Source organism: Neoarius graeffei, chromosome 12 (assembly GCF_027579695.1).
Source record: "Neoarius graeffei isolate fNeoGra1 chromosome 12, fNeoGra1.pri, whole genome shotgun sequence".
Lineage (NCBI taxonomy): Eukaryota > Metazoa > Chordata > Actinopteri > Siluriformes > Ariidae > Neoarius > Neoarius graeffei.
Window position 1 is genome coordinate 82,463,137 of NC_083580.1, and position 25,740 is coordinate 82,488,876.

At 51.0% G+C, this 25,740-nt stretch overlaps 2 protein-coding genes across 7 annotated transcripts in view; one reads left to right on the top strand and one right to left on the bottom strand.

Moving 5' to 3' along the window:
- Nucleotides 1-5,459: 5,459 nt before the first annotated feature.
- LOC132895082 (ankyrin repeat domain-containing protein SOWAHA-like) lies at nt 5,460-7,782 on the bottom strand. 4 transcript variants are annotated; one of them, XM_060935270.1, is made up of 3 exons: nt 7,402-7,782; nt 7,333-7,368; nt 5,460-7,272 (listed from the first exon to the last, which is right to left on the bottom strand). In XM_060935270.1, exons 1-3 carry the CDS (start codon nt 7,670-7,672, stop codon nt 6,086-6,088), a joined length of 1,494 nt encoding a protein of 497 aa, XP_060791253.1. In that variant the 5' UTR covers nt 7,673-7,782; the 3' UTR covers nt 5,460-6,085. The 4 variants fall into 4 exon arrangements, with proteins under 4 accessions (XP_060791253.1, XP_060791250.1, XP_060791251.1 ...); XM_060935267.1 differs by having other exon boundaries at nt 5,460-7,368; XM_060935268.1 differs by having other exon boundaries at nt 7,333-7,782.
- Nucleotides 7,783-10,039: 2,257 nt separating this feature from the next.
- Nucleotides 10,040-25,740, top strand: part of septin8a (septin 8a) — a 46,896-nt gene continuing 31,195 nt past the window's right edge. The window contains exons 1-5 of one of the 3 annotated variants that reach the window (XM_060936569.1): nt 10,138-10,172; nt 11,026-11,153; nt 18,070-18,184; nt 18,432-18,627; nt 19,387-19,573. In XM_060936569.1, coding sequence (XP_060792552.1) covers nt 11,151-11,153; nt 18,070-18,184; nt 18,432-18,627; nt 19,387-19,573 — 501 coding nt within the window. In that variant the 5' untranslated portion in view covers nt 10,138-10,172; nt 11,026-11,150. Of the gene's footprint in view, nt 10,173-11,025; nt 11,154-18,069; nt 18,185-18,431; nt 18,628-19,386; nt 19,574-25,740 lie in introns of all 3 variants that reach the window. The other 2 variants (XM_060936570.1, XM_060936568.1) reach the window with 2 other exon arrangements.

A 25,740-nucleotide genomic window follows, 5' to 3' on the forward strand; every position in this document is an offset into this window, starting at 1 on the left:
TGTCGAATGATTTGTTCTTCAGTGTTTAGTGTTTATTTTGTGCTATTTCCATCCTGACACAGTTTTAAGGAATTACATCTTTCTCTCTCGATTTTTTTGCTTTTTACTTCCAGTTTATTCCAACACACTTTGCAAATTGAGAAATTATGAATGGATTTTTCTCAGCCGTCTTCTTGTTTTTTCCCGTTTGCTGTTTGTGTTCACACGGATTTGTTTCGGCTCATGTGGAGTTTGTCCCTGAGAGGTGAAGTGAGTCTTTTCCCTGTTGCAGGTTCGTGTTTGTAGCTTTAAGGAATTCCAGAGGTTTATAAAAGCCTAATAATGTTTCCACACAAACACACAAGTGCACTGCGAGCGAGGAGGCACGTTCCTGCAGGTGAGACTCTAAAAGTCTGGTTCCTGCCGTGTGTACGGCTCGCTGTGGCGTCTTTCTCGTGTCGTTTAATTTTCTGTTTGTTTTATTTTGTTATGATCCAAAAAGAATGAGAAAGATGAGGAACAGTGTATTTGGATACTTTACAAACCATCTGCAGACCATCACAAAGCACATCATCGTCACCACATCAGATGATATTTATCTGTCTTTCAGCAGATCACAGAATACCACCACATGACCTGAGCAGATCCTTCACACGGTGATTTTCTACGACACACACCGTTCTAAAAACTACAGAATTCCCTGAACTGTAAAATATTTTTTTACAGGGCCTTTCTGTGCGGAGTTTGCATGTTCTCCCCGTGTCCGCGTGGGTTTCCTCCGGGTGCTCCGGTTTCCCCCACAGTCCAAAGACATGCAGGTTAGGTTAACTGGTGACTCTAAATTGAGCGTAGGTGTGAATGTGAGTGTGAATGGTTGTCTGTGTCTATGTGTCAGCCCTGTGATGACCTGGCGACTTGTCCAGGGTGAACCCCGCCTTTCGCCCGTAGTCAGCTGGGATAGGATCCAGCTCGCCTGCGACCCTGTAGAACAGGATAAAGCGGCTACAGATAATGGATGGAGTTTATTCCGTCTCCATTTAAACACACCAGAGATCTGATTATTTTTAAGAACCTGCTGTTGATGAAGGACCTGCGCACTTCATCTCGCCTGTAATGGATAAAAATAATCAGTTCCACAGTGGTGCAGAGGGAAATGTTTCCTCCTCACAGCTGGAGGGTTTCATCCTGAGCTTTATTTACTGTGGGTACAGAGTGGACTGGGTTCTCCATGTGTTCAGGTTCTCTGGTTCTCTCAATAAAACATGCTGGTAGGTGGGTTATTTAAGAGAAATTTCCCCGAGGACAGAATGTGTGTGTGTGTGTGTGTGTGTGTGTGTGTGAGAGATGCTATACTATGGACTGGTGTCCCATCCAGGAGATATTCCTATCTCACCCCCAGTGATTCCGGGATGGACTCCAGCTTCACCAGGGTAAAGTTTTACTGAAGCATAAATGATGATGAATCTGACCCTGAACGCCAGCTCTGTAGCCACCGCTGTTTGTTAATGATGAACATTTTGCAGCTGTTTTTGTTAAAATGCCTAATTATCACTGAGCATGATCTTCTCACAGAGCCTCAGCACCTTTATAAAGTTATTAGTTTTTACAGAAATAGATTTGATTTTTTTTTTTAAAGACACAAAACCCCATGTTTTGGTCAAAGCCCATGTTTTTCCTAATTGTGGCTGTTTTCCTAGAATTCAGTTGTAGCAAAAATCTGACACATTGGGTAGCTAACGCTACTAGAAAAGAAAGATTTCTACATTCTGTTCATTTGGCAAGATTATGCTAAAATATATTTCTGAAAGCACTTCAGATAACTTAACGTTATTCATGTTAGTGTAACTCTGTTTTTACATGCCAACTAACGGCAGCACAGTGGTGTAGTGGTTAGCACGGTCGCCTCACAGCAAGAAGGTTCTGGGTTTGAGCCCAGCAGGGGCCTTTCTGTGTCCGCGTGGGTTTCCTCCGGGTGCTCCGGTTTCCCCCACAGTCCAAAGACATGCGGTTAGGATAATATGGGACGGCCTTGGGCTGAGGTGCCCTTGAGTGAGGCCCCTAACTCCTAACTGCTCCCCGGGCGCTGTTAGCATGGCTGCCCACTGCTCTGTGTGTGTGTGTTCACTACTTCAGATAGGTTAAATGCAGAGAGGAATTTCACAAGCATGTGATGAATAAAGTTGTTGTTCTTCTAACGATGTCCACGTTAACTAGCTATGTGTTAGCGTTAGCCATGGACAAGGCGATGGCAACTTGGTGGGCAAATCCATAGAAAGTCATTTGACTAACCAGACTGCACAGCTATTGCAACGTTATCGCTAGCTCTAAAAGCACAGACAACTTCAATACAAGCTTTCTCTTGGAATAAAACGTTTATATATCTCAATACACTTCCACAGGTCGGACGGTGAGTTTTTGTAGGCCGTGATGTGGTTCGTTTTCGGCAAACAAAGCAAACATTTAAAACAAAACGACTCTTTATTCCTTTCAGAAAACCGAAACATGGGTTCTAGGTAAAGCCGTGGGTGCGTGCATTCTCCAGAAGAACCGCCTCTTTCCATTCTGCCATCAACTGATCGTGTTCAATAACGCTGCTGAGAAATCGGTGAACTTGATTTTATCCAGTGTATGGACATGACGTGACCCTAATGATTACTGATCGGCTCTCAGTGTCACCTGCGGAAAAACCAATCACCTTTTAGAAAAGAAAAAACATCCATTTTCAAAGCTGCTTCATAGTAACGAGGACCCTGATACAAACGTAGTGGAGTAAAAAGTACGATATTTGCCTTTCAAATGTAGTGAAGTTAAAGTCATATGTTTCCAAAAAAATAAAAAATACTCAAAGTACAGATACTCAAAAAGTGTACTTAAGTACAGCACTCAAGTAAATGTACTTCGTTACTGTCCACCTCTGCTGTTGGGTGAAAACCCCAGGAGAGCAGCAGCTTCTGAAAAACTCAAACCAACACCCAGGCCACAGTCTCTGAGTCACCGAGATCACGATTTTTCCCATTCTGATGTTTGATGTGAACATGAACTGAAACTCTGGATGATCTGATGCACCGTGTTGCTGCTACGTGATGGTGTGATCGTATCGGTCCGTGGTTTAGCTGAAAGGAAAATTACAGCATGAAAACAGTGGAGAAGCACCAACACATTCTCTCCTCATAGTGTCAGAGAACTGGAACAGAATGCTGCACACACTCAGAGATAGAAGTGCTGGAATCGTTTCTCACAGTTTTATACTCGGCAGTTTGGGTACTTCTCTCCTCCCCGTCTGAGCTCAGCAGTAAAAACAGGAGCCACAGCAAGTCCACACTTTGTTTAGTCTTAACCACATTTGCTCATTCAAGTGTAAACTGAGTCACATGACCGGCTCAATGGAGGAACATGTGGTTGATCACGACCACAGCTACATACATGCAAATTCATACTGAGCTCCACAGAACTGGACCAGTTGCAGCTGAATGTTTACATTATTGCACTAATTTGATCTGAGAGTAATGAAGGACCGTTTGGTCCAGTATCACACTTACAGTTTATAGGAATATACAACCCCAATTCCAAAAAAGTTAGGACACTGTAAAACATCAGTAAAATCAGAATGCGATAATTTGCAAATCATGGGAACCATATATTGCATTGAAAATAGTACAAAGACAACATATCAAATGTTGAAACTAAAAAATTGTTTTTTGAAAAATATATGCTCATTTTGAATTTGATGTCAGCAACATGTTTCAGAAAACGTGGGACAGGGACAACAAAAGACTGAAAAAGTTGTGTAATGCTAAAAAAAAGTAATTTGGTTAATTGGCAACAGGTCAGTAACGTGACTGGGTATAAAAAGAGCATCCCAGAGAGGCGGAGTCTCTCAGAAGTAAAGATGGGGCGGGGTTCACTGCTCTGTAAAAGACTGCATGGGCAAACAGTACAACAATTTAAGAATAACGTTCCTCAATGTAAAATTGCAAAGAATTTGTGGGGTCACATCATCTATGGTCCATAATATCATTAAAAGATTCAGAGAATCTGGAGAAATCTCTGTATGCGAGAGACAAGGCTGAAAACTGACATTGGATGGCTGTGATCTTCAGGCCCTCAGGAGACACTGCATTAAAAGCAGACACGTGTCTGTAGTGGAAATCACTGTATGGGCTCAGGAACACTTCAGAAAACCATCGTCTGTGAAAACACTTCATTACTGCATCCACAAATGCAAGTTAAAACCAGATATAAACAATATCCAGAAACCCCGCCCCCTTCTCTGAGCCCGAGCTCTTTTACGATGGACTGAGGCGAAGTGGAAAATTGTCCCAAGGTCTGACAAATCGAAATCTGAAATTCTTTTTAGAAATCATGGACCCCACGTCCTCCAGGCCAAAAAGGAGAGGGACCATCCAGCTTGTTATTGGTGCACAGTTCAAAAGCAGCGTCTGTGATGGTATGAGGGGACATTAATGTACATAACATTGGGTAGTTTGCACTTCTTGGAAGGCATCATTAATGCTGAATGATATAAACACGTTTCAGAGCAATATGCTGCCATCCAGACAAAATCTTTTTCAGGGAAGGCCTTCCTTCTTTCAGCAAGACAACGCCAAACCGCTTTCTGCACATATTACAGCTGCACGGCTCTGTAGTAAAAGAGTCAGGGTGTTAAAATGGCCTGCTGCAGTCCAGACCTGTCTTCCATTTAAAACATTTGGTGCATTATGAAGCTCAAAATATGACAAAGGAGACCCCAAACTGTTGAGCAACTGAAATTGTGCATCGTGCAAAAATGGGACAACATTTCTCTTTCAAAACTACAGTAATTGCTCTCCTCAGTTCCCAAACATTTACAGAGTGTTGTTAAAAGTAGAGGTGATGCAACACAGTGGTAGACATGCCCCTGTCCCAACTTTTTTGAAACGTGTTGCTGACTTCAAATTCAAAATGAGCAGATATTTTTCAAAAAACAATAAAATTTCTCAGGTTCAACATGTGATCTGCTGTCTTGGTACTATTTTCAAAGAAATATAGGGTTTCTATGATTTGCAAATTATCACATTTTTGTTTTTATTTACAGTTTACACAGCGTCCCAACTTTTTTGGAATTGGGGTTGTAGACGTTTACGGATGAGTAATACTCTCCTACAGACAAAACAGTGGTTACACAATAGAAACATTCGCACTCTACAAACTGGGATTATTATTAGTGTTTAAAGTTATTTGTCCATGTGCCACATACAGTATTTACGTTCATTAATAAGAAATCTGCAGAGACATTCTGTTCATTCCCAATCAGATGACGATCCCTAAACATTCGTAGCGTCCTGGTTAGAGATTGTACTATTCAGAACAAAGACGAGTTCATACAGGTTTAATTCACCAAGTAAATTAACTAGTCAAACTTCAAAGAGCATTATTTTTATATACACAAGCAAAAATTAATGCATTTATCTTTAACCTAAAATCACCCAAAACACCAGAAAACGAGTTCATTCATTTATTAGTTATATGATAATTAAACAATAATCCACTAATTGAAAACATCTCCACAATGCTTATAAAAGACAAGTGAGAACAGGAAGATAAGTGATTTAAAATCTGCTTCAGTACTGGACCTTAGACCCAAATCATCTGAATTTAAAAAGGTATTATTAAAATAAGTGCAAGAATAAATTAGTTACAGGTTAAAACAGATGTGATGACCTGGCGACTTGTCCAGGGTGTACCCCGCCTTTCGCCCGTAGTCAGCTGGGATAGGATCCAGCTCGCCTGCGACCCTGTAGAAGGATAAAGCGGCTAGAGATAATGAGATGAGATGAGATGAGGTTAAAACAGAACTAATTTGGGAGCGTCGTGGCTCAGGTGGCTAAGGCGCCATACCATAAATCTGGGGACCCGGGTTCGATTCCGACCCGGGGTCATTTCCCGATCCCTCCCCGTCTCTCTCTCCCGCTCGTTTCCTGTCCTGTCTCTACACTGTCCTATCCAATAAAAAAGGTGAAAAAAGCCCCAAAAAAATATCTAAAAAAAAAAAAACCAGAACTAATTTCAGCTCATTCTATAATGTTAAAAAAGTCTCGGAGTCTGTGTAGTCACAGATAAAGAGCTTTTAGGAAAATACATCAGAAAAAACCCTGTGCATGGGGTTCGAATGCTCGCCCTTTTCATCCCTCGAGTCCTCGGCCATGGACAGGAAGGTGTTCCTGGACTTGGGCTTCTTCTTGTAGCCTATTGTCTGAGGCTGGAAGAGTCGGCTGATGGTGTGAGTGTGCTTGTGAGCATCCGTGTCCTCGGGGTTCTTCTGCGGCTCGACACGCGCCTCTTTCAACCCTCCGAGCAGCTCCCGGATCGAGTAGGAGGCATTTTCATCCAGGTAATGGTGTGCCTTTTTCCCAGAGTTATCCCGAATGTTACAGCTGGCACTGTATTCGTTCACCAAGATGCCGATGATGTACTCTTGCCCATGGATAGCGGCGATGTGTAGTGGCGTGTAGCCAGCATAGGACTTGGTGTTGACGTCCACGCCCTTGCCGTTCTCCCTGGACAGGTCGATGATCTTGCACAGCATGTCGCGGTTTCCGCACTTCGCTGCCCAGTGGAGGGCCGTGAAGCCTGAAATGAAATCCTTTTTCTCTGCCAGTTGGGCATCGTTTAGCAGCAGGCCGTACACTAAACCCCAACGTCCTGATGCAGACGTCACCATCCACTGGTGTTCAGAGCTTTCTAATGGGACGGGGTCACTGTACCTGGGCTCCTCTGCAGGTTTAGCACTCTTGCAGTGTCTCTGTGGTTGTGGTGAGCTGCTGATTCCCACGCTGTCCACAGACGAACGTTTCTTATATCTCGGGGAGCAGGGGGGCCCGGGCATGGAGCTCAGTGACGCCAAGTGAACCTTGACTGGATTGTTGTCGCTTGATGGAGTTTTCATTTTACTCATCTCTCCATGTTCTACAGGCCTGATAGCCACGGGAGGCATGCGTAACGGCAGGGCGAAACGTTTCTGTGTGCTCGTCTCAGTGTTGCTGGAGCAGGCAGGTCCGAGTTTCTGTGAGTCTCCTGTACCTGATTTGAGAGGCACATTGAAGCGTAAGGACTTCCTTACCTTCAAGTCTGCACATTTCTGTCTTTGTAAAGCCAGCTCGATGAAGGAGGCTGTCGGAGAGCGCGGTGAGGCGTCTGAGGGAGGGTTCTGCTCGGGTTTGTTCTCCTCAGGAGGTGCTTCAGTACCTTCTTCACTCTCACCCACTTCTCTGTGCTCAGCTGCTGGCTTTGGTTCCACCTTCTCCTCCTCCGCACCTCCTCTGTCCTGCTGCTCCTCCTCCGCACCTCCTCTCTCCTGCTGCTCCTCCTCCGCACCTCCTCTCTCCTGCTGCTGCTCCTCCTCCTCCGCACCTCCTCTCTCCTGCTGCTCCTCCTCCTCCGCACCTCCTCTCTCCTGCTGCTCCTCCTCCTCTATCCTGAGCTTCCGTAAATGCTGGTACTTTTTCCTCAGCACAACGTATTTGGTCTCCTCTATTGTTTTCACCACAGCGAGGTTGTTGATGATCATCTTAAACAGATCTCTGTTCTGCTTCTTCTCCGCCGGATCGCTGCAGTTTAACGGCCCTTTAAATTTACTCAGCAGGTCCGAGTTAGTGATCCTGCCGCCCTCCTCCTCCAGCAGCACCGCCAGCACCGACTCCGCGCTGATCTCCATGCTCACACTGGGACGCTTCTCCTCGCTTCTCCTGCCGCCGCTTCCACGCGTTTATTTCAGCAGCTACCTGAAGCGCTCACCTGTCTTCCGGGTTAAAATGTCCACAGACACGTGACCTGAGGAACCGGAAGCGGCCCCACCTGCAGCATTTCACCTGCTGGAGCTTCACTTCCTGTCGGCTCTCAGACTCAGGATGTGTGCAGTTTGTGGATTTCACACAAACCCTGGGACTCAAACCCACACGCTTTACTTCTTTAAATAAAACCCACTGTGACACTAATGTTCCGATCACAACATACTGGCCTTTACAACAGGAAGTGGACTTTCATTAGCCGCTCTAGTAGCTTACTGATAACAAAAGAATATTTAACACTATTATTAGTAATATTGAAGTCAATAATAATAATAATAATAATAATAACTAAATGTCATGGTGGCACAGTGGATGGACTGATTTACTTTATTGATCCCAAGCTGGGAAATAGTTTTGTTACAGCAGCAAGTTATCAGACATGCAGAAAGACAAAGACACACTGTATGACATAAAACAGAATTAAAATAAAAAAACAACAACATGCCAACTATACAATATACCAGACAAAAATGTAACAATAAAAATAGATAGATAGATAGATAGATAGATAGATTTAATTGACTCCTGCCACCTCACAGTTCCAGGGTTTTTGGTTTGGTTCTGAACCTGGATTACTCTCTCACATGTTCTTTGTGGGTGGCACAATGGTGTAGTGGTTAGCACTAGTGGTAGTGGCCTTTCTGTGTGGAGTTTGCATGTTCTCCCCGTGTCCGCGTGGGTTTCCTCCGGGTGCTCCGGTTTCCCCCACAGTCCAAAGACATGCAGGTTAGGTTAACTGGTGACTCTAAATTGAGCGTAGGTGTGAATGTGAGTGTGAATGGTTGTCTGTGTCTATGTGTCAGCCCTGTGATGACCTGGCGACTTGTCCAGGGTGAACCCCGCCTTTCGCCCGTAGTCAGCTGGGATAGGCTCCAGCTCGCCTGCGACCCTGTAGAACAGGATAAAGCGGCTACAGATAATGAGATGAGATGAGATGTTTTTTGTGGGCTTCTTCTGGGTTCTCCAGTTTTCTCCCACTTCTTGATGGATTGGAGACACTGAATTGCCTGTACATGTCTTTGTGTGTGTGTGTGTGTGTGTGTGTGTGTGTGTGTGTGTGTTGCCCTCAAATGGACTGATGTTCCATTCCCTATCTCACTCCCAGGATTCCCGGGATACACTCTGGATCCACCACTGAAGATAAAGGCATGAATGATAACTGTCACAGTGCTATGATCGACTTCAGTAGCTTGCTTTGTGTTTGTTTTAATTCCATACTTTAGTCAGCCGGTGTCAATCCAAGACTCTGAACGGTATTACTGTTGCTCTCACCATGGAAACGTTTAATTTGCCTGAACAGTATTATTTATTAAAGTTCCATGGCTCATGAATCCATGTTTATCAAAGTTATCATATTTTTTGGGCAAAGACAATGCAACTAAAATTCCATTTTCCTAACAGTTGGGTACTCAGGTTCCAAGGAACTGTTCCACTTCTCCAACATTAATACACTCGGTTTAAAAAAATCTAATCTAATAAAAAAGAAACTGGACATTTTACAGGCTGCTGTTTATCTCTTGGCATCTGTTTCTTCCATTTTATTATTATTATTATTATTATTATTATAAATGTTAGAATTTCTTAGTATATAAAACCCCCTTTATAAAAATGTCTTTAATAACAAAAGAGAAATACTGTGTAAGATGTTGTATAGATGTTTTACTGTAGAGCTACACGCTGGTGAAACTCAACTGAACACATTTATTTTACTGTGTATTTACTTATTTGTTTTGGATTGATCTTTTTATACACATGAAAAAAGCTTTGATTGTTTTAAACAACCCTGGCTCTTAAAAGTCACTACATTTTGTTCCTCTTTAATGAGAATTTATTGAACATTACTGAGTGTTTTATAATAAATTGATTATAACAACAGCTCAGTTTTATTTACACAAGTCAGAATTTGCCAGAAAGGTTCTTTCAAAACACACACACACACACCTGTGCAATTATATCTCTGTATTAAAGACTTTACACTTTCTATAAAATAAGATAATGTGTAAATCTATTGCTTTATTAAGGCTTTCACGGAGTTTTATTTAAATTCCGGATTGTATTTGTTTATTTTTCTCCTGTTGTTCCTCTTTTTCATTTTCCATGTTGAAACTTTGCCTAAATGTAAATAGAAATCTAAAGGAAGTTCCTAGAAAGACCGGAAGTAGTCATATGATATTACTGGAGTTGGCTTCTGGAGCGCATGCGCAATATTTCACGCAAGCTTGCTGGGCGTTCGTGGAGGCAGTGCGCATGCGCGGTGGTGCTCTGGTCGTGACAGTGACACACACTTCCTCTCCGCCCATCTGCGATAAACACCTTCTGCACACAGGCGCGGATATCATGGCTGCCGCGGATGTGGACGTGTTTTCTGTGAGTATTCCTCCTCCTCGCCGTGTGTGTGTTTTTCTCTGAAGCGCTCCGGAGTGAGTGGAGAGAAAAAGCCCGGAGCCGCTGTGCTGTGGTGCCTCAGAGCCCTGAGCTCAGCCCGCCGGAGTCACTGCTTACAGCTCGGGTTCTCCATCAGCATCAGCAGCGCTTCCGGTTTACTCTACTCTCATTCAGTACCACAGGCTCAGCTCTTACAGCAGTGTGTGTGTGTGAGAGAGAGAGTGTGTGTGTGTGAGAGTGAGTGAGTGTGTGTGTGTGTGTGTGTGTGTGTGTGAGTGTGTGTGTGTGTGTGTGTGAGAGAGAGAGTGTGTGTGTGTGTGTGTGAGAGAGAGTGTGTGCGCGTGTGTGTGTGTGAGAGAGTGTGTGTGTGTGAGAGAGAGAGAGAGAGAGAGAGGAGCTGCTGCTTTCATCATCAACATGGACAGATTCTCGACTTGGACGAAACCCCCGTTTTCCTCAGTGTTTAGTGTGTGTGTGTGAGAGTGAGTGTGTGTGAGAGTGTGTGTGAGTGTGAGTGTGTGGTATCAGCTGATCTCCTGAATGCACGGCTCATGGTCATGTTTTCAGCTCTGTGGTACTCAGGGTACTGAGAGTGGAACAGACAGAGAGAGAGAGAGAGAGAGAGAGTACCTTTCAGTCTGTCTCTAAAATCATATGGTACTAAGTGAAGTACTGTTGGTTCTCGGTCTTCTGGGTACTCCTGAAATCATACTCAGTGTTTCAGAACCTTCCTGTTGCACGCGCGCACGCACACACACACACACACTATGCCTGGAATAACGAATACAAAATGCGTTTCTTGGATTGAGATGCTGTTCTATTCCACCCCTTCCAGGAAGAAGGCACATCTTGACTGATTCATATTTGTGAACAATTTCATGATTGTCCAATCAGATACTGCATAGATCTGTATATGCCCCGCCCCCTGGAGGTCTGACTTGCTCTACAGTAGCAGAAAACATGGTTCGTTGATGTTTTTGTCTGAGTGTCTTTTCTCTCTCTCTCTCTCTCTCTCTCTCTCTCTCTCTCTCTCTCACACACTCTTCCCATTTACAATCATTACTCAGTTGGAGATAATGGTCGTGGCGTGTAAAGAGGGAGGGGCTTGTACGAGGTGGCAGTTATGTGATGGACGCTCTCTCAGACGCGTTTTACCAACTTGAAGCTCTTTGTTGCTGGAACACATGAAGAGAACTCCATCGTTATTCAGGGTCTGGGCTTCATCAGTCCGAGTCAGTAAACTCTCACTAACCTTCGCTGCTCTCTGGCTTTAACTCCCTCCCTGTCAGTTAGCTTAGATTGGGTGGGGGCGGGGCTTATCCAACACTATTTGCTGCTGTATAAATCAGTCAAGCTCTTAAACCATCCCTCTGACTTCCTGTTTCAGAAGGAAATACATCAACATACCAAATCATAGCTAAGGAGGAATTTTTCTGAGGTTTTGATTCCTGTGAATTATCCTGCAGTATTATCATGAACTTAACCTCCAGATGTTAAACAGCTGTGTGTTCAGGAAGCAGCACAAAGACACCTGGATTATAAATTGGTTTAGTTTTTGTAACATAAATTTTGTGCATCATAAATCCACTGTAAAGGAAATAGTTCTGGTCCCTGAGAAGAAGAAGAAGAAGAAACCTTTATTCGTCACATGCACACTTCAAGCACACTGAAATTCATCCTCTGCATTTAACCCATCTGAAGGAGTGAAAAAAAACCCACACACCCAGCGCAGTGGGCAGCCACACTACAGCGCCCAGGGAGCAGTCAGGGGTTCGGCACCTCAGCCCAAGGCCGCCCCACGTCAACCTAACCTGCATGTCTTTGGACTGTGGGGGAAACCGGAGCACCCGGAGGAAACCCACGCGGACACGGGGGGGAAACCGGAGCACCCGGAGGAAACCCACGCGGACACGGGGAGAACATGCAAACTCCGCACAGAAAGGCCCTCGCCGGCTGCTGGGTTTGAACCCAGAACCTTCTTGCTGTGAGGCGACAGCGCTAACCACTACACCACCGTGCCGCCTGAGTAAAACCCTGATGGATGGAGTGGAAACAGGAAGTGGTTATCCTGCGCAGGGTGGTGTTGGGTCAGAGTCTCTTTAGAGACAAATAAAACTTGGACGCTGTTGATCAGATGTTTATTATAAAAGCTGTTGAGGGTGGAGTCCTGCTGGAGATGAGGTTTGATTCAGTCATCAGTTGAATCTGGATGAGGTTTTAGTGATGCGTGGCTGAGAGTGTGAGGGCATCGTTGACCCCGGTCCATCACAGCCGGGTGTGGCCTCATTAGTATGCGTAGTAGCTTGAAAAGATGTGATGTCTCAGAGGAAGTGTTCATTTATTTTGATTAAAAAAATAAATGTGCTGGTTTTGAGTTCCTTGCAGGTGTGTGTGTGGAGGAGGATAAGATGATTATCAGTAAAACCCAACACCATCTCTTGTGTTGCTTTTCTGAAAGACTGTTGTAGATGAGCAGAGTCCGAGTCCACACTGTCCTGATGTCCACAACCGGATCAGTAAGAAAACGACTGAGCGTTTCCCTGAGCTCTGCTGGGTCCAGGGTTTAAACGTCTGTTTTTAAGTTGTTTGTTGGGAGACGCCCACGGATGAGTTTACTGCTTACTTCTGACTGATTGCTGAGACTTTGTGCTGTTTATTGAATTGTTCAGAGGTTTCCAAAGAGAGGAATCAGTGACCAGCGATCAGACAGTATTTGATCGTACGGTGCATTTTTGGTATGTTTTTTCCAGCAGAAGGTTGGCTCCTGCGTCTGTAATGTGCTGCACAAACTCTACACACAGGAGCATGTTTAATGGTGTTTAGCTCCAATAGCAGGGTCAGATTTAGAAATCAGAATGTCCACCCATGGAGGTCTGATCATCAGCAGTTGTACTGATGTGTACTCGGACAGTTGTGCTGTTCACCGTCCCTCAGAAGGGCGTGTCCAGCACAGCAGCGTAAATGGTTTGAAGACTCTTCCAGAGGTGCTGTCATCTGCAGGTTATTGTTTCTCCCCAACTGTAAACTTTTTTTTACTGCGTTTCAGTTAAAGCAGCGATCAGCAGAATAAACGTGACTGAACTGAACTGAACTCCAGTGGAAATGTCAAATCACTGAAGGGGGAATTACACCACAACCTTCTGGGAGCTTTAACTTTCACTTCACATCAGCTGATTATAAAGAGCTCCGTTAGCCCAGGAGTGCAAATCTAATCTTGGGGCATTTTCACGCCTCTTAATCCGATCAGTGAGTCCGAATCAGAGTGAGACGTGATGCTTTTCATATTCATCACTAATTCATCAAATAAACGAACAAAAAAACCCAAGTGCTGTGTGAGGAGCGGCACTGAAACACACACACACACACACACACACACACACACGAGACTCATTCATTGGTGGCATGTAACAATTCATTTGATCATTAACCCTTGATTCACCATATTGGGTTCACAGTTTAATTTTCCCACAATATTAAACAAAAAAAGTGGAAAAAAATTACTGAAAATCGTAAAGGTTGGAGTAATGTATAATAGCCTTTTTAATTGAGATTCTTTTTATTAAAATGTAAAAAGTTTAAATATTTTTTTTTTTTTATTAAACTTTTTTAAACTTTTTTTTAACTGCTGAAAGATGAGAGCGCTCTGATTTCTTGTTAAATCTGTTTATTCAGTGAATCCCGCAGCAGCTCTTTCACGGTTTACATCTGTTTGTGTTTTCACAGCATTACAGCTGTTACTTCCACCTCCAGTGAAGTCATGTGTATTCCCTCTGCTGTCTAAACAACACGGTGACAATGAGGGAAAAACTAAGAGATTAAATAATCATGATTCATTTTTAAAAATTCAATCAGTTTGAATTGTTCCATGATTGATTGATCGTTCCATGCCTGTTCATTGGTCAGAAAAAGAACACTGTGGAAAAAGTAAACAAAGTTTTCACAAGTGTGACCAAATAATTCCAGGATAATAATCACGAGTTTAGATGCTCAGGTTTCTGCAGCGCTGCAGCTCTGCGCTTTGAAGAAGAACTTTTATTTATCACATGTACACTCAAGCACAGACTCAAGCACACAGGGAAATTCCTCCTCTGCATTTAACCCAGTGAACGAAAACACACACACACACAGCAGTGGGCAGCTATGCTACAGCGTCTGGGGGAGCAGTTGGGGGTTCGCGGCGCCAGCTCTTCACCTGAACCACATGTCTTTGGACTGTGGGGGAAACGGAGCCCGGAGGAAACCCACGCGGACACGGGGAGAACATGCAAACTCCACACAGAAAGGCCCTCGCCGGCCACGGGGCTCAAACCCGGACCTTCTTGCTGTGAGGCGACAGCGCTAACCACTACACCACCGTGCCATGGATCAGTTTAGCAGCTTTTGTTTTTTTTTTTAAAGATTTTTTTTTACCTTTATTGGATAGGACAGTGTAGAGACAGGAAATGAGCAGGAGAGAGAGACGGGGAGGGATCGGGAAATGACCTCGGGTCGGAATCGAACCCGGGTCCCCGGATTTATGGTATGGCGCCTTATCCACCTGAGCCACGACGCCCCCAGTTTAGCAGCTTTTGTAATTTCTTTCTTCATAATTCTTTTGCATTTTTTCCTTTCTTTTTCAAGATCTTTCTTTGGCTATTTTTCTGCAGGATTTTGTTTTGTGACTTCTTTCTTTAGTAATGTTTTCTTTTCATTAATTCTTTGTGTGTGTGTGTGTGTGTGTGTAAGTCTGAATGTCCTGCAGCGTCTCGTCAGTTTGTGTGGTGATTGTCACTTTTAACAAATCCATTGCATTTAATGTCAAATCCCATATAAACCTTTATGAAAGTCCCTAAAACTAATACCTGTTAGTGATTACTGAATAGGTGGAGTATTAGTGTCATTAATGAGCTTCATTAATATAATAATTTTTTTTTTAATGGACTCTTCAGGTTGGTTTCACAGAAATAAACAGAGCTTGTGTTTTTCTTATTCAGCTTCTCTAACCGCAGAACTGTGTGACAGGCAAGAGGTGTGTGTGTGTGTGTGTTGGTTGAAGCGCACTGGTATATTTTTAGTTCAGACTGTGTTTTGTGCTCTGATGCCTCACTAGGATCAAATCAGGACCATCTGCACCTCCTGCTCTATTAGCCTCAGAGCGTCCGTGTGTGAGAGAGAGAGCGAGTGCGTTGCAGTACTCCACCGGAGGTCTTTGTGTGTCCATCTGCTGAGCTCACACTGTCCAAGCCCCTCCCGGGTGTGTGTTAATGGATTGGTCTGATTGGCCTGTCAGAGTGATGGACAGCCGGTTTACTGAAGGGGCGGAGCCAGGTGGTATTTAATGTAGCCCAGGTGTGGATGGAGTGTTTAATGCCTGTAAATGATTGAGTTTTAGAAATGGGTGTAATGTTAAATTCAGAAAGTATAAACTCCACAGTGACGGCGCGACGGCGTGTTTCCTGAAGAGCGCAGGACGTTTTCCATTCAGTGTTTGTTTCAGGATCTGAGACCAAATTCTTCATTTGTTTTGTATTTGTGAGAGATTGCATGTACACCTGGGGAGATCTCTTTTTACAAATGAAATCCTGACCTATGAGGATAAAACATACATGATGAGCTCGTTAGTTTGTGAAGTGCATGAATGTAAATCAGTACAGATAAATAAATGGTGTGTGATGGTGATCCTGTAGCACACTGTGGCTTCGACCAAAAGAATCAACCGGAGTTTCAGCTGTAAATCAGAGTTCTGTCCCTACGCTGGGCTTTTATTAACTATTTATTCATATTTTAATAAGGTTGTGCATAAATGTTTTAAATAAACTAAAATTGTTTTTTTCCTTCTGGATTCAGAAAAGTTTCAGAAACAGTTTCTGTTGAAGTACCGTGTGTGTGTGTGTGTGTGTGTTCTTGACACAGCTGATTTGCATATAGCGACGCCCACAAAACTCCATAAAAGGTAAAGTGCACAGGCAGCTGGGAGACTAAAATGATTGATCAGTCAGTGCGTTTACATGCACATCCAAATCGAGCTACTGTCGGTAATCGAGCTGAGGGTCCCAGCAGGGGTGCCAGAGAAATCCAATCCTACATGCACACAAGGAAATCGAGCTATTGTGTGAGGTACATTGTGCACCCGAGCCACAGGTGGCGCTACACGCCCCATCGTGTTGGTACACTTCCAGTTGTCATCATGAAGAAGAGCTATTCAAGAGTATAAACAAAGTTATCAGCAGTGTTGCCAGATACTGCTGACGTTTTCCAGCCCAAAACACGTTCAAATCCACCAAAATGCACTTAAAACCGCCCAACCTGGCAACACTGGCAGTTCCGTGCTCAAGCTGTTCGGCTTGCTCTAACAGACTGTATGGCTACAAACTGTCCTGCGCAGACCACTGTTTTGTAAGACAACTTATTTTGCACAATTGTATATTTTTCTAAAGTCCATTTTTTGCTTACAAAAAAATTTTTTTTTTTTATTACAATTTAACTTGTGTCTTAATAAACACACAAAAAGTTAAATTGTTTTGTTTTTATTGACATTCTTCAGATGTTGGACATCTATATACACACACACACACACACACACACAAATACAATGACTTGTTTATGTACACAATTCACAGCTATGCAACAGCTGTACAGATGTATTTGGTGATGCAGTAAGTGAGCTAAATTTTAACAGTGCAAACAATTCCACAAAAAGAAAAGATTCATGCCGTTGTCATGATTCGTTGTCATGCCGACTGAGGCTGTTGTGTTTCCCGCTTGTGGTCTCGTCACTCGTCACTTCCGGAAGGGGCAGTGCTGAAGTAAGTAGCTCGAATACGTAGCTCGATAGGGTTTACATGCACTAAGTAGCTCGGCTACAATCGCATAATCTAGGTCGCGTAGCTCGATTACAAGAAATCCAGTTCGGTTTAATTTCAGCTGAGCTAAGGTGTTTCCATGGCATTTAGAACTTTGATTTCAGTCGAGCAACGGCAGAAATGTGCTTTTCTCTATGTGCATGTAAACGTACTCGGTGTAAAGACTGAAAAACAGAAGTGGAAGTTATTTTGACTCACTTCTATACCAATAAATATATGTAATGTTATGAGATGTTGTTGTCTATCAGCACTAAACCTTCCACTAGCCAAGGTGTTTGTTTCCAGGTTACGGTTCTGCACAGACCGACCCATCCTCTGTTTATCTGTTCTTTTGTTTTAATCTGAGAAGGTCAACAGGTTTTATCTTTAAATGATATATATATAATCATCTGTAGCCGCTTTATCCTTCTACAGGGTCGCAGGCAAGCTGGAGCCTATCCCAGCTGACTACGGGCGAAAGGCGGGGTTCACCCTGGACAAGTCGCCAGGTCATCACAGGGCTGACACATAGACACAGACAACCATTCACACTCACATTCACACCTACGGTCAATTTAGAGTCACCAGTTAACCTAACCTGCATGTCTTTGGACTGTGGGGGAAACCGGAGCACCCGGAGGAAACCCACGCGGACACGGGGAGAACATGCAAACTCCGCACAGAAAGGCCCTCGCCGGCCCCAGGGCTCGAACCCGGACCTTCTTGCTGTGAGGCAACAGCGCTAACCACTACACCACCGTGCCGCCCAAAAATAAATAAATAAAATAAAATATTTATTTATTTATTTATTGCATGTGGCTGTCTGTTCCTCGTTCTCTGGTCACTCGGACTGTTTTCTCTTGGCTTTTTACTTTTCATTGTTTTAGCTTTTTAATAAACATTTTATAATTTAATTTTGTCCAAAGTATTGATAACAGACACTAAATTGTTCTTTGCCCCAATCAGCCATACTGAAATGGTGTGTGTGTGTGTGTGAGATCTTCAGGCTCAAGTCTGAATGTAAACCTGATCATCAGTTGGACTTTTCTTTCTTTTAGGATGAACAGAAGCGGACCCTGGGTCTGGGCGGGCATGTCGGCTTTGACAGTCTCCCTGAACAGCTGGTCAGCAAATCCGTGTCTCAGGGTTTCTGCTTCAACATCCTGTGTGTGGGTATGCTCCTCACTCCACACACACATCGTCACCTGTCCTACAGGACGGGAGAGAAGCATTAACACAAACACGTCAGGGGTCTGGCTCCATCTCCTCAGTAATATTAGCCTGATTTTGGACTATCTCATCACTAATCATACGCTTTTTGCTTTTCGTCTTTAGTTATTGAGTGACATGTTGAACGTTTTTACTTGAGGTGAAAAGTCACCTGTTTAAACTTTTAAACTGTTCCCACCCTGTCGTTCAGGGGAGACTGGTATTGGCAAGTCCACGCTGATGAACACCCTTTTCAACACGATGTTCGAGAATGAAGAAGCCAGTCACTATCAGAATGGTGTATACTTGCGGCCGAGAACCTATGACCTGCAGGAGAGCAATGTCCACCTCAAGCTCACCATCGTAGACACGGTGGGCTTCGGGGACCAGATCAACAAAGAGGAGAGGTTTGAGTTCACACACTCTCACAAACACCTGCACAGATCCATCCCGCTGACGCTGGGTTGTCATTTAAATAAAAAAATCAAAGTGAAGTGACTGTAACCGAGGAAGTGAGGCTCACTGCTCCAAAACGCAAAGTTAGAAGATCAAAGAACTTCTGAAAAGATTTCAGCACACTGACTGTTTAACAAACCTTTACCTTCTGCTTAAAGGTGTGAATAAATAAAACCCTTAACCATGGGAGGGACGGAGAGAGATAGATGGGGGGGGAGATACAGAGGGAGGGGGAGAATCTTCCCGTTTGAGTTAGAGGCTTTTAATCAGGAACGAGGAAGTGCTTTGGGCTCTGGTTTATTACACTGACCCTCTGAGTGAAGGGGTCAAAGAGCGAGAGAAAGTGTGTGTGTGTGTGAGAGAGAGAATTGGGAATGGCTCTTTCATTCTCTGTGCAGCAGGGGCTTTAAACTTTCCCATGCTGGGCGTGCACCCCAGAGAAAGGGAGGGAAGTTCGAGTGCTGTAAACACAATGCTGGAAGGGTTATGTGAACTTGGATCACTTTCTTAAATGCGAAGGACGTGTGTTCGCGACAAGGGAACTGGGGAGCTTAAAGGAATGGAGTGTTTGATTAAAACATTAACTAATCAATTAAATAATATCATTAGTGGATTTCAATGATTTTTGCTTAACAATGTCATTTCGTGTGTGTGTGTGTGTGTGTGTGTGTGTTTTCACCTATTTTTCCTGAATTTGTATCTCTGTACAGTTATAAGCCCATTGTTGATTACATCGACACACAGTTTGAAAACTACCTGCAGGAAGAGCTGAAGATCAAGCGCTCGCTTTTTGATTACCACGACACCCGAATCCACATCTGCCTCTACTTCATCGCCCCAACAGGACACTCGCTCAAGTCCCTGGATTTAGTCACCATGAAGAAGCTGGACAGTAAGGTACACACAGCACACCATCAGGAGATTACTGAGCTTTAACTTCTGCTGGAAATCAAGGACTGGTGTAATGGGACCAATGGGGAAAGTTTACACACCCCTGTTAAAAATAAATAGCAAGTTTTTCTGATGTTAAATGAGGAAAAATCATGTGAGAGACTTTTTTTTTTAAACCTTCAGTGTTAAACAGCAACCAATAACATTGAAGTGGAGACACGGAAGGGGCAGGAGAGACAGCGACACGGGGGGAGAGACACGGGGAGGTGGAGAGGCGGGGGGAGATGCGTGAGACACGGAGGGAGGTGGAGATGCGGGGGGAGATGCGTGAGACACGGAGGGAGGGGGACACATGGAGGGAGGGGGACACGGAGGGAGTGACGCGGGGGGGAGGGAGAGAGAGACACAGGAGGTGATGTGGGGGGAGATGTGTGAGACATGGGGGACACGGAGGGAGAGATGCGGGGGGCAGACGGAGGGAGAGCTGCAGGGGGAGGGGAGACACGCGGAGGTGCGGGGGGAGTGAGGGAAGGGGAGACGGATGCGGGGTGGGTGGGGGGGAGGGCGAGAGAGAGACGCGCGGAGGGAAGACATGGGGGAGACGCGGAGGAGGGAGGGGAGGGATGCGGAGGGGAGAGACATGGGGGGAGGGGAGAGACAGGCGCGGGCGGAGGAGGAGGGGGGGAGGGCGAGAGAGAGACGCGCGGAGGGAAGACATGGGGGAGACGCGGAGGAGGGAGGGGAGGGATGCGGAGGGGAGAGACATGGGGGAGGGGAGAGACAGGCGCGGGCGGAGGAGGGGGAGATGGGGGGGGAAGGGACACGGGGAGAGAGACGCGCGGGGAGGGACACGGGGAGAGAGACGCGCGGGGAGGGGGGGAAGGGACACGGGGAGAGAGACGCGCGGGGAGGGGGGGAAGGGACACGGGGAGAGAGACGCGCGGGGAGGGGGGGAAGGGACACGGGGAGAGAGACGCGCGGGGAGGGGGGGAAGGGACGCGGGGAGGGGGGGAAGGGACACGGGGAGAGAGACGCGCGGGGAGGGGGGGAAGGGACACGGGGAGAGAGACGCGCGGGGAGGGGGGGGAAGGGACACGGGGAGAGAGACGCGCGGGGAGGGGGGGGAAGGGACACGGGGAGAGAGACGCGCGGGGAGGGGGGGAAGGGACACGGGGAGAGAGACGCGCGGGGAGGGGGGAAGGGACACGGGGAGAGAGACGCGCGGGGAGGGGGGGAAGGGACACGGGGAGAGAGACGCGCGGGGAGGGGGGGAAGGGACACGGGGAGAGAGACGCGCGGGGAGGGGGGAAGGGACACGGGGAGAGAGACGCGCGGGGAGGGGGGGAAGGGACACGGGGAGAGAGACGCGCGGGGAGGGGGGGAAGGGACACGGGGAGAGAGACGCGCGGGGAGGGGGGGAAGGGACACGGGGAGAGAGACGCGCGGGGAGGGGGGGAAGGGACACGGGGAGAGAGACGCGCGGGGAGGGGGGGAAGGGACACGGGGAGAGAGACGCGCGGGGAGGGGGGGAAGGGACACGGGGAGAGAGACGCGCGGGGAGGGGGGGGAAGGGACACGGGGAGAGAGACGCGCGGGGAGGGGGGGGAAGGGACACGGGGAGAGAGACGCGCGGGGAGGGGGGGGAAGGGACACGGGGAGAGAGACGCGCGGGGAGGGGGGGGAAGGGACACGGGGAGAGAGACGCGCGGGGAGGGGGGGGGAAGGGACACGGGGAGAGAGACGCGCGGGGAGGGGGGGGAAGGGACACGGGGAGAGAGACGCGCGGGGAGGGGGGGAAGGGACACGGGAGAGAGACGCGCGGGGAGGGGGGGAAGGGACACGGGGAGAGAGACGCGCGGGGAGGGGGGGAAGGGACACGGGGAGAGAGACGCGCGGGGAGGGGGGGAAGGGACACGGGGAGAGAGACGCGCGGGGAGGGGGGGAAGGGACACGGGGAGAGACACGCGCGGGGAGGGGGGGGAAGGGACACGGGGAGAGAGACGCGCGGGGAGGGGGGGAAGGGACACGGGGAGAGAGACGCGCGGAGGGGGGGAAGGGACACGGGGAGAGAGACGCGCGGAGGGGGGGAAGGGACACGGGGAGAGAGACGCGCGGGGAGGGGGGGAAGGGACACGGGGAGAGAGACGCACGGGGAGAGAGACGCGCGGGGAGGGGGGGAAGGGACACGGGGAGAGAGACGCGCGGGGAGGGGGGGAAGGGACACGGGGAGAGAGACGCGCGGGGAGGGGGGGAAGGGACACGGGGAGAGAGACGCGCGGGGAGGGGGGGAAGGGACACGGGGAGAGAGACGCGCGGGGAGGGGGGGAAGGGACACGGGGAGAGAGACGCACGGGGAGAGAGACGCACGGGGAGAGAGACGCGCGGGGAGGGGGGGAAGGGACACGGGGAGAGAGACGCGCGGGGAGGGGGGGAAGGGACACGGGGAGAGAGACGCGCGGAGGGGGGGAAGGGACACGGGGAGAGAGACGCGCGGAGGGGGGGAAGGGACACGGGGAGAGAGACGCGCGGGGAGGGGGGGAAGGGACACGGGGAGAGAGACGCACGGGGAGAGAGACGCGCGGGGAGGGGGGGAAGGGACACGGGGAGAGAGACGCGCGGGGAGGGGGGGAAGGGACACGGGGAGAGAGACGCGCGGGGAGGGACACGGGGAGAGAGACGCGCGGGGAGGGGGGGAAGGGACACGGGGAGAGAGACGCGCGGGGAGGGGGGGAAGGGACACGGGGAGAGAGACGCGCGGGGAGGGGGGGAAGGGACACGGGGAGAGAGACGCACGGGGAGAGAGACGCGCGGGGAGGGGGGGAAGGGACACGGGGAGAGAGACGCGCGGGGAGGGGAAGGTACACGGGGAGAGAGACGCGCGGGGAGGGGGGGAAGGTACACGGGGAGAGAGACGCGCGGGGAGGGGGGGAAGGGACACGGGGAGAGAGACGCGCGGGGAGGGGGGGAAGGGACACGGGGAGAGAGACGCGCGGGGAGGGGGGGGAAGGGACACGGGGAGAGAGACGCGCGGGGAGGGGGGGAAGGGACACGGGGAGAGAGACGCGCGGGGGGGAAGGGACACGGGGAGAGAGACGCGCGGGGGGGAAGGGACACGGGGAGAGAGACGCGCGGGGGGGAAGGGACACGGGGAGAGAGACGCGCGGGGGGGAAGGGACACGGGGAGAGAGACGCGCGGGGGGGAAGGGACACGGGGAGAGAGACGCGCGGGGGGGAAGGGAGGAGGGAGACGCGCGGGGGGGAAGGGAGGAGGGAGACGCGCGGGGGAGGAGGGAGACGCGCGGGGGGGAAGGGAGACGCGCGGGGGGGAAGGGAGGAGGGAGACGCGCGGGGGGGAAGGGAGGAGGGAGACGCGCGGGGGGGGGAAGGGACACGGGGAGAGAGACGCGCGGGGAGGGGGGAAGGGACACGGGGAGAGAGACGCGCGGGGGGGGGGGAAGGGACACGGGGAGAGAGACGCGCGGGGGGGGGAAGGGAGGAGGGAGACGCGCGGGGGGGGGAAGGGAGGAGGGAGGCGCGCGGGGGGGAAGGGGCGCGGGGGGGAAGGGAGGAGGGAGACGCGCGGGGGGAAGGGAGGAGGGAGACGCGCGGGGGGGCGCGGGGGGGAAGGGAGGAGGGAGACGCGCGGGGGGGCGCGGGGGGGAAGGGAGGAGGGAGACGCGCGGGGGGGAAGGGAGGAGGGAGACGCGCGGGGGGGCGCGGGGGGGAAGGGAGGAGGGAGACGCGCGGGGGGGAAGGGGCGCGGGGGGGAAGGGGCGCGGGGGGGAAGGGAGGAGGGAGACGCGCGGGGGGGAAGGGAGGAGGGAGACGCGCGGGGGGGAAGGGGCGCGGGGGGGAAGGGAGGCGGGAGACGCGCGGGGGGGAAGGGGCGCGGGGGGGAAGGGGCGCGGGAGACGCGCGGGGGGTGGAAGGGACACGGGGAGGGAGACGCGCGGGGGGTGGAAGGGACACGGGGAGGGAGACGCGCGGGGGGGGGGAAGGGACACGGGGAGAGAGACGCGCGGAGGGGGGGAAGGGACGCGGGGAGAGAGACGCGCGGAGGGGGGGAAGGGACGCGGGGAGAGAGACGCGCGGAGGGGGGAAGGGACGCGGGGAGAGAGACGCGCGGAGGGGGGGAAGGGACGCGGGGAGAGAGACGCGCGGAGGGGGGGAAGGGACGCGGGGAGAGAGACGCGCGGGGAGGGGGGAAGGGACGCGGGGAGAGAGACGCGCGGGGGGTGGAAGGGACACGGGGAGAGAGACGCGCGGGGGGAAGGGAGGAGGGAGACGCGCGGGGGGTGGAAGGGACACGGGGAGAGAGACGCGCGGGGGGGAAGGGAGGAGGGAGACGCGCGGGGGGGAAGGGAGGAGGGAGACGCGCGGGGGTGGAAGGGACACGGGGAGAGAGACGCGCGGGGGGGAAGGGAGGCGGGAGACGCGCGGGGGGGAAGGGGCGCGGGGGGGAAGGGAGGCGGGAGACGCGCGGGGGGGAAGGGGCGCGGGGGGAAGGGAGGCGGGAGACGCGCGGGGGGTGGAAGGGACACGGGGAGGGAGACGCGCGGGGGGTGGAAGGGACACGCGCGGGGGGTGGAAGGGACACGGGGAGAGAGACGCGCGGAGGGGGGGAAGGGACGCGGGGAGAGAGACGCGCGGGGGGGAGGGGCGCGGGGAGAGAGACGTGTGGGGGGAAGGGACGCGGGGAGAGAGACGCGCGGGGAGGGGAGGGAGGGACGCGGGGAGAGAGACGCGCGGGGAGGGGGGGAAGGGACGCGGGGAGAGAGACGCGCGGGGAGGGGGGAAGGGACGCGGGGGAGAGAGACGCGCGGGGAGGGGGGAAGGGACGCGGGGAGAGAGACGCGCGGGGAGGGGGGAAGGGACGCGGGGAGAGAGACGCGCGGGGAGGGGGGAAGGGACACGGGGAGAGAGACGCGCGGGGAGGGGGGAAGGGACACGGGGCGAGAGACGCGCGGGGGGAGGAGACGGGGGAAGGGAGAGAGATGCGCGGGGAGGGGGGAAGGGAGAGAGATGCGCGGGGAGGGGGGAGAGACGGGGAAGAGAGAGAGACAGGAAGGGACACGGGGAGAGACGGGAAGGGACACGGGGAGAGACGGGAAGGGACACAGGGAGAGAGATGCGCGGGGAGAGACGGGAAGGGACACAGGGAGAGAGACGCGCGGGAAGAGACGGGGAAGGGAGGAGAGAGACGCGCGGGGGGGGAAGGGACACAGGGAGAGAGACGCGGGGGGGGGGAAGGGACACAGGGAGAGAGACGCGCGGGGGGGGGAAGGGAGGAGAGAGACGCGCGGGGGGGGGAAGGGAGGAGAGAGACGCGCGGGGGGGAAGGGAGGAGAGAGACGCGCGGGGGGGGAAGGGAGGAGAGAGACGCGCGGGGGGGAAGGGAGGAGAGAGACGCGCGGGGGGGGAAGGGAGGAGAGAGACGCGCGGGGGGGAAGGGAGGAGAGAGACGCGCGGGGGGGGAAGGGAGGAGAGAGACGCGCGGGGGGGGAAGGGAGGAGAGAGACGCGCGGGGGGGGAAGGGAGGAGAGAGACGCGCGGGGGGGAAGGGAGGAGAGAGACGCGCGGGGGGAAGGGAGGAGAGAGACGCGGGGGGGAGGGAGGAGAGAGACGCGCGGGGGGGGGGAAGGGAGGAGAGAGACGCGCGGGGGGGGAGGGAGGAGAGAGACGCGCGGGGGGGAGGGAGGAGAGAGACGCGCGTGGGGGGAAGGGAGGAGAGAGACGCGCGGGGGGGGAAGGGAGGAGAGAGAGGCGCGGGGGGGAGGGAGGAGAGAGAGGCGCGGGGGGACACGGGAGAGGGGTGCGGGGGGGAGACATGGGGCAGAGACACACAGGGAAGGGAGGAGAGAGACACGGGGAAGGGGGGAGAGGGACACGGGTAGAGAGACGGTGGAAGGGACACGGGGAGAGGGACACAGGGGAGAGAGATGGGGAAGGGAGACGCACGGAGGGACACGGAGGAGAGAGAGGCGCGGGGGGACACGGGAGAGGGGCGCGGGGGGGAGACATGGGGCAGAGACACAGGGAAGGGAGGAGAGAGACACGGGGAAGGGGGGAGAGACGGGGAAGGGGGGAGAGACGGGGAAGGGGGGAGAGGGACACGGGGGGAGAGACGGGGAAGGGGGGAGAGGGACACGGGTAGAGAGACGGTGGAAGGGACA

What these genes read in the sequence shown, in the direction of transcription:
- LOC132895082 (XM_060935266.1), bottom strand. Translation starts at nt 7,672, where the DNA reads ATGGAGATCAGCGCGGAGTCGGTGCTGGCGGTGCTGCTGGAGGAGGAG.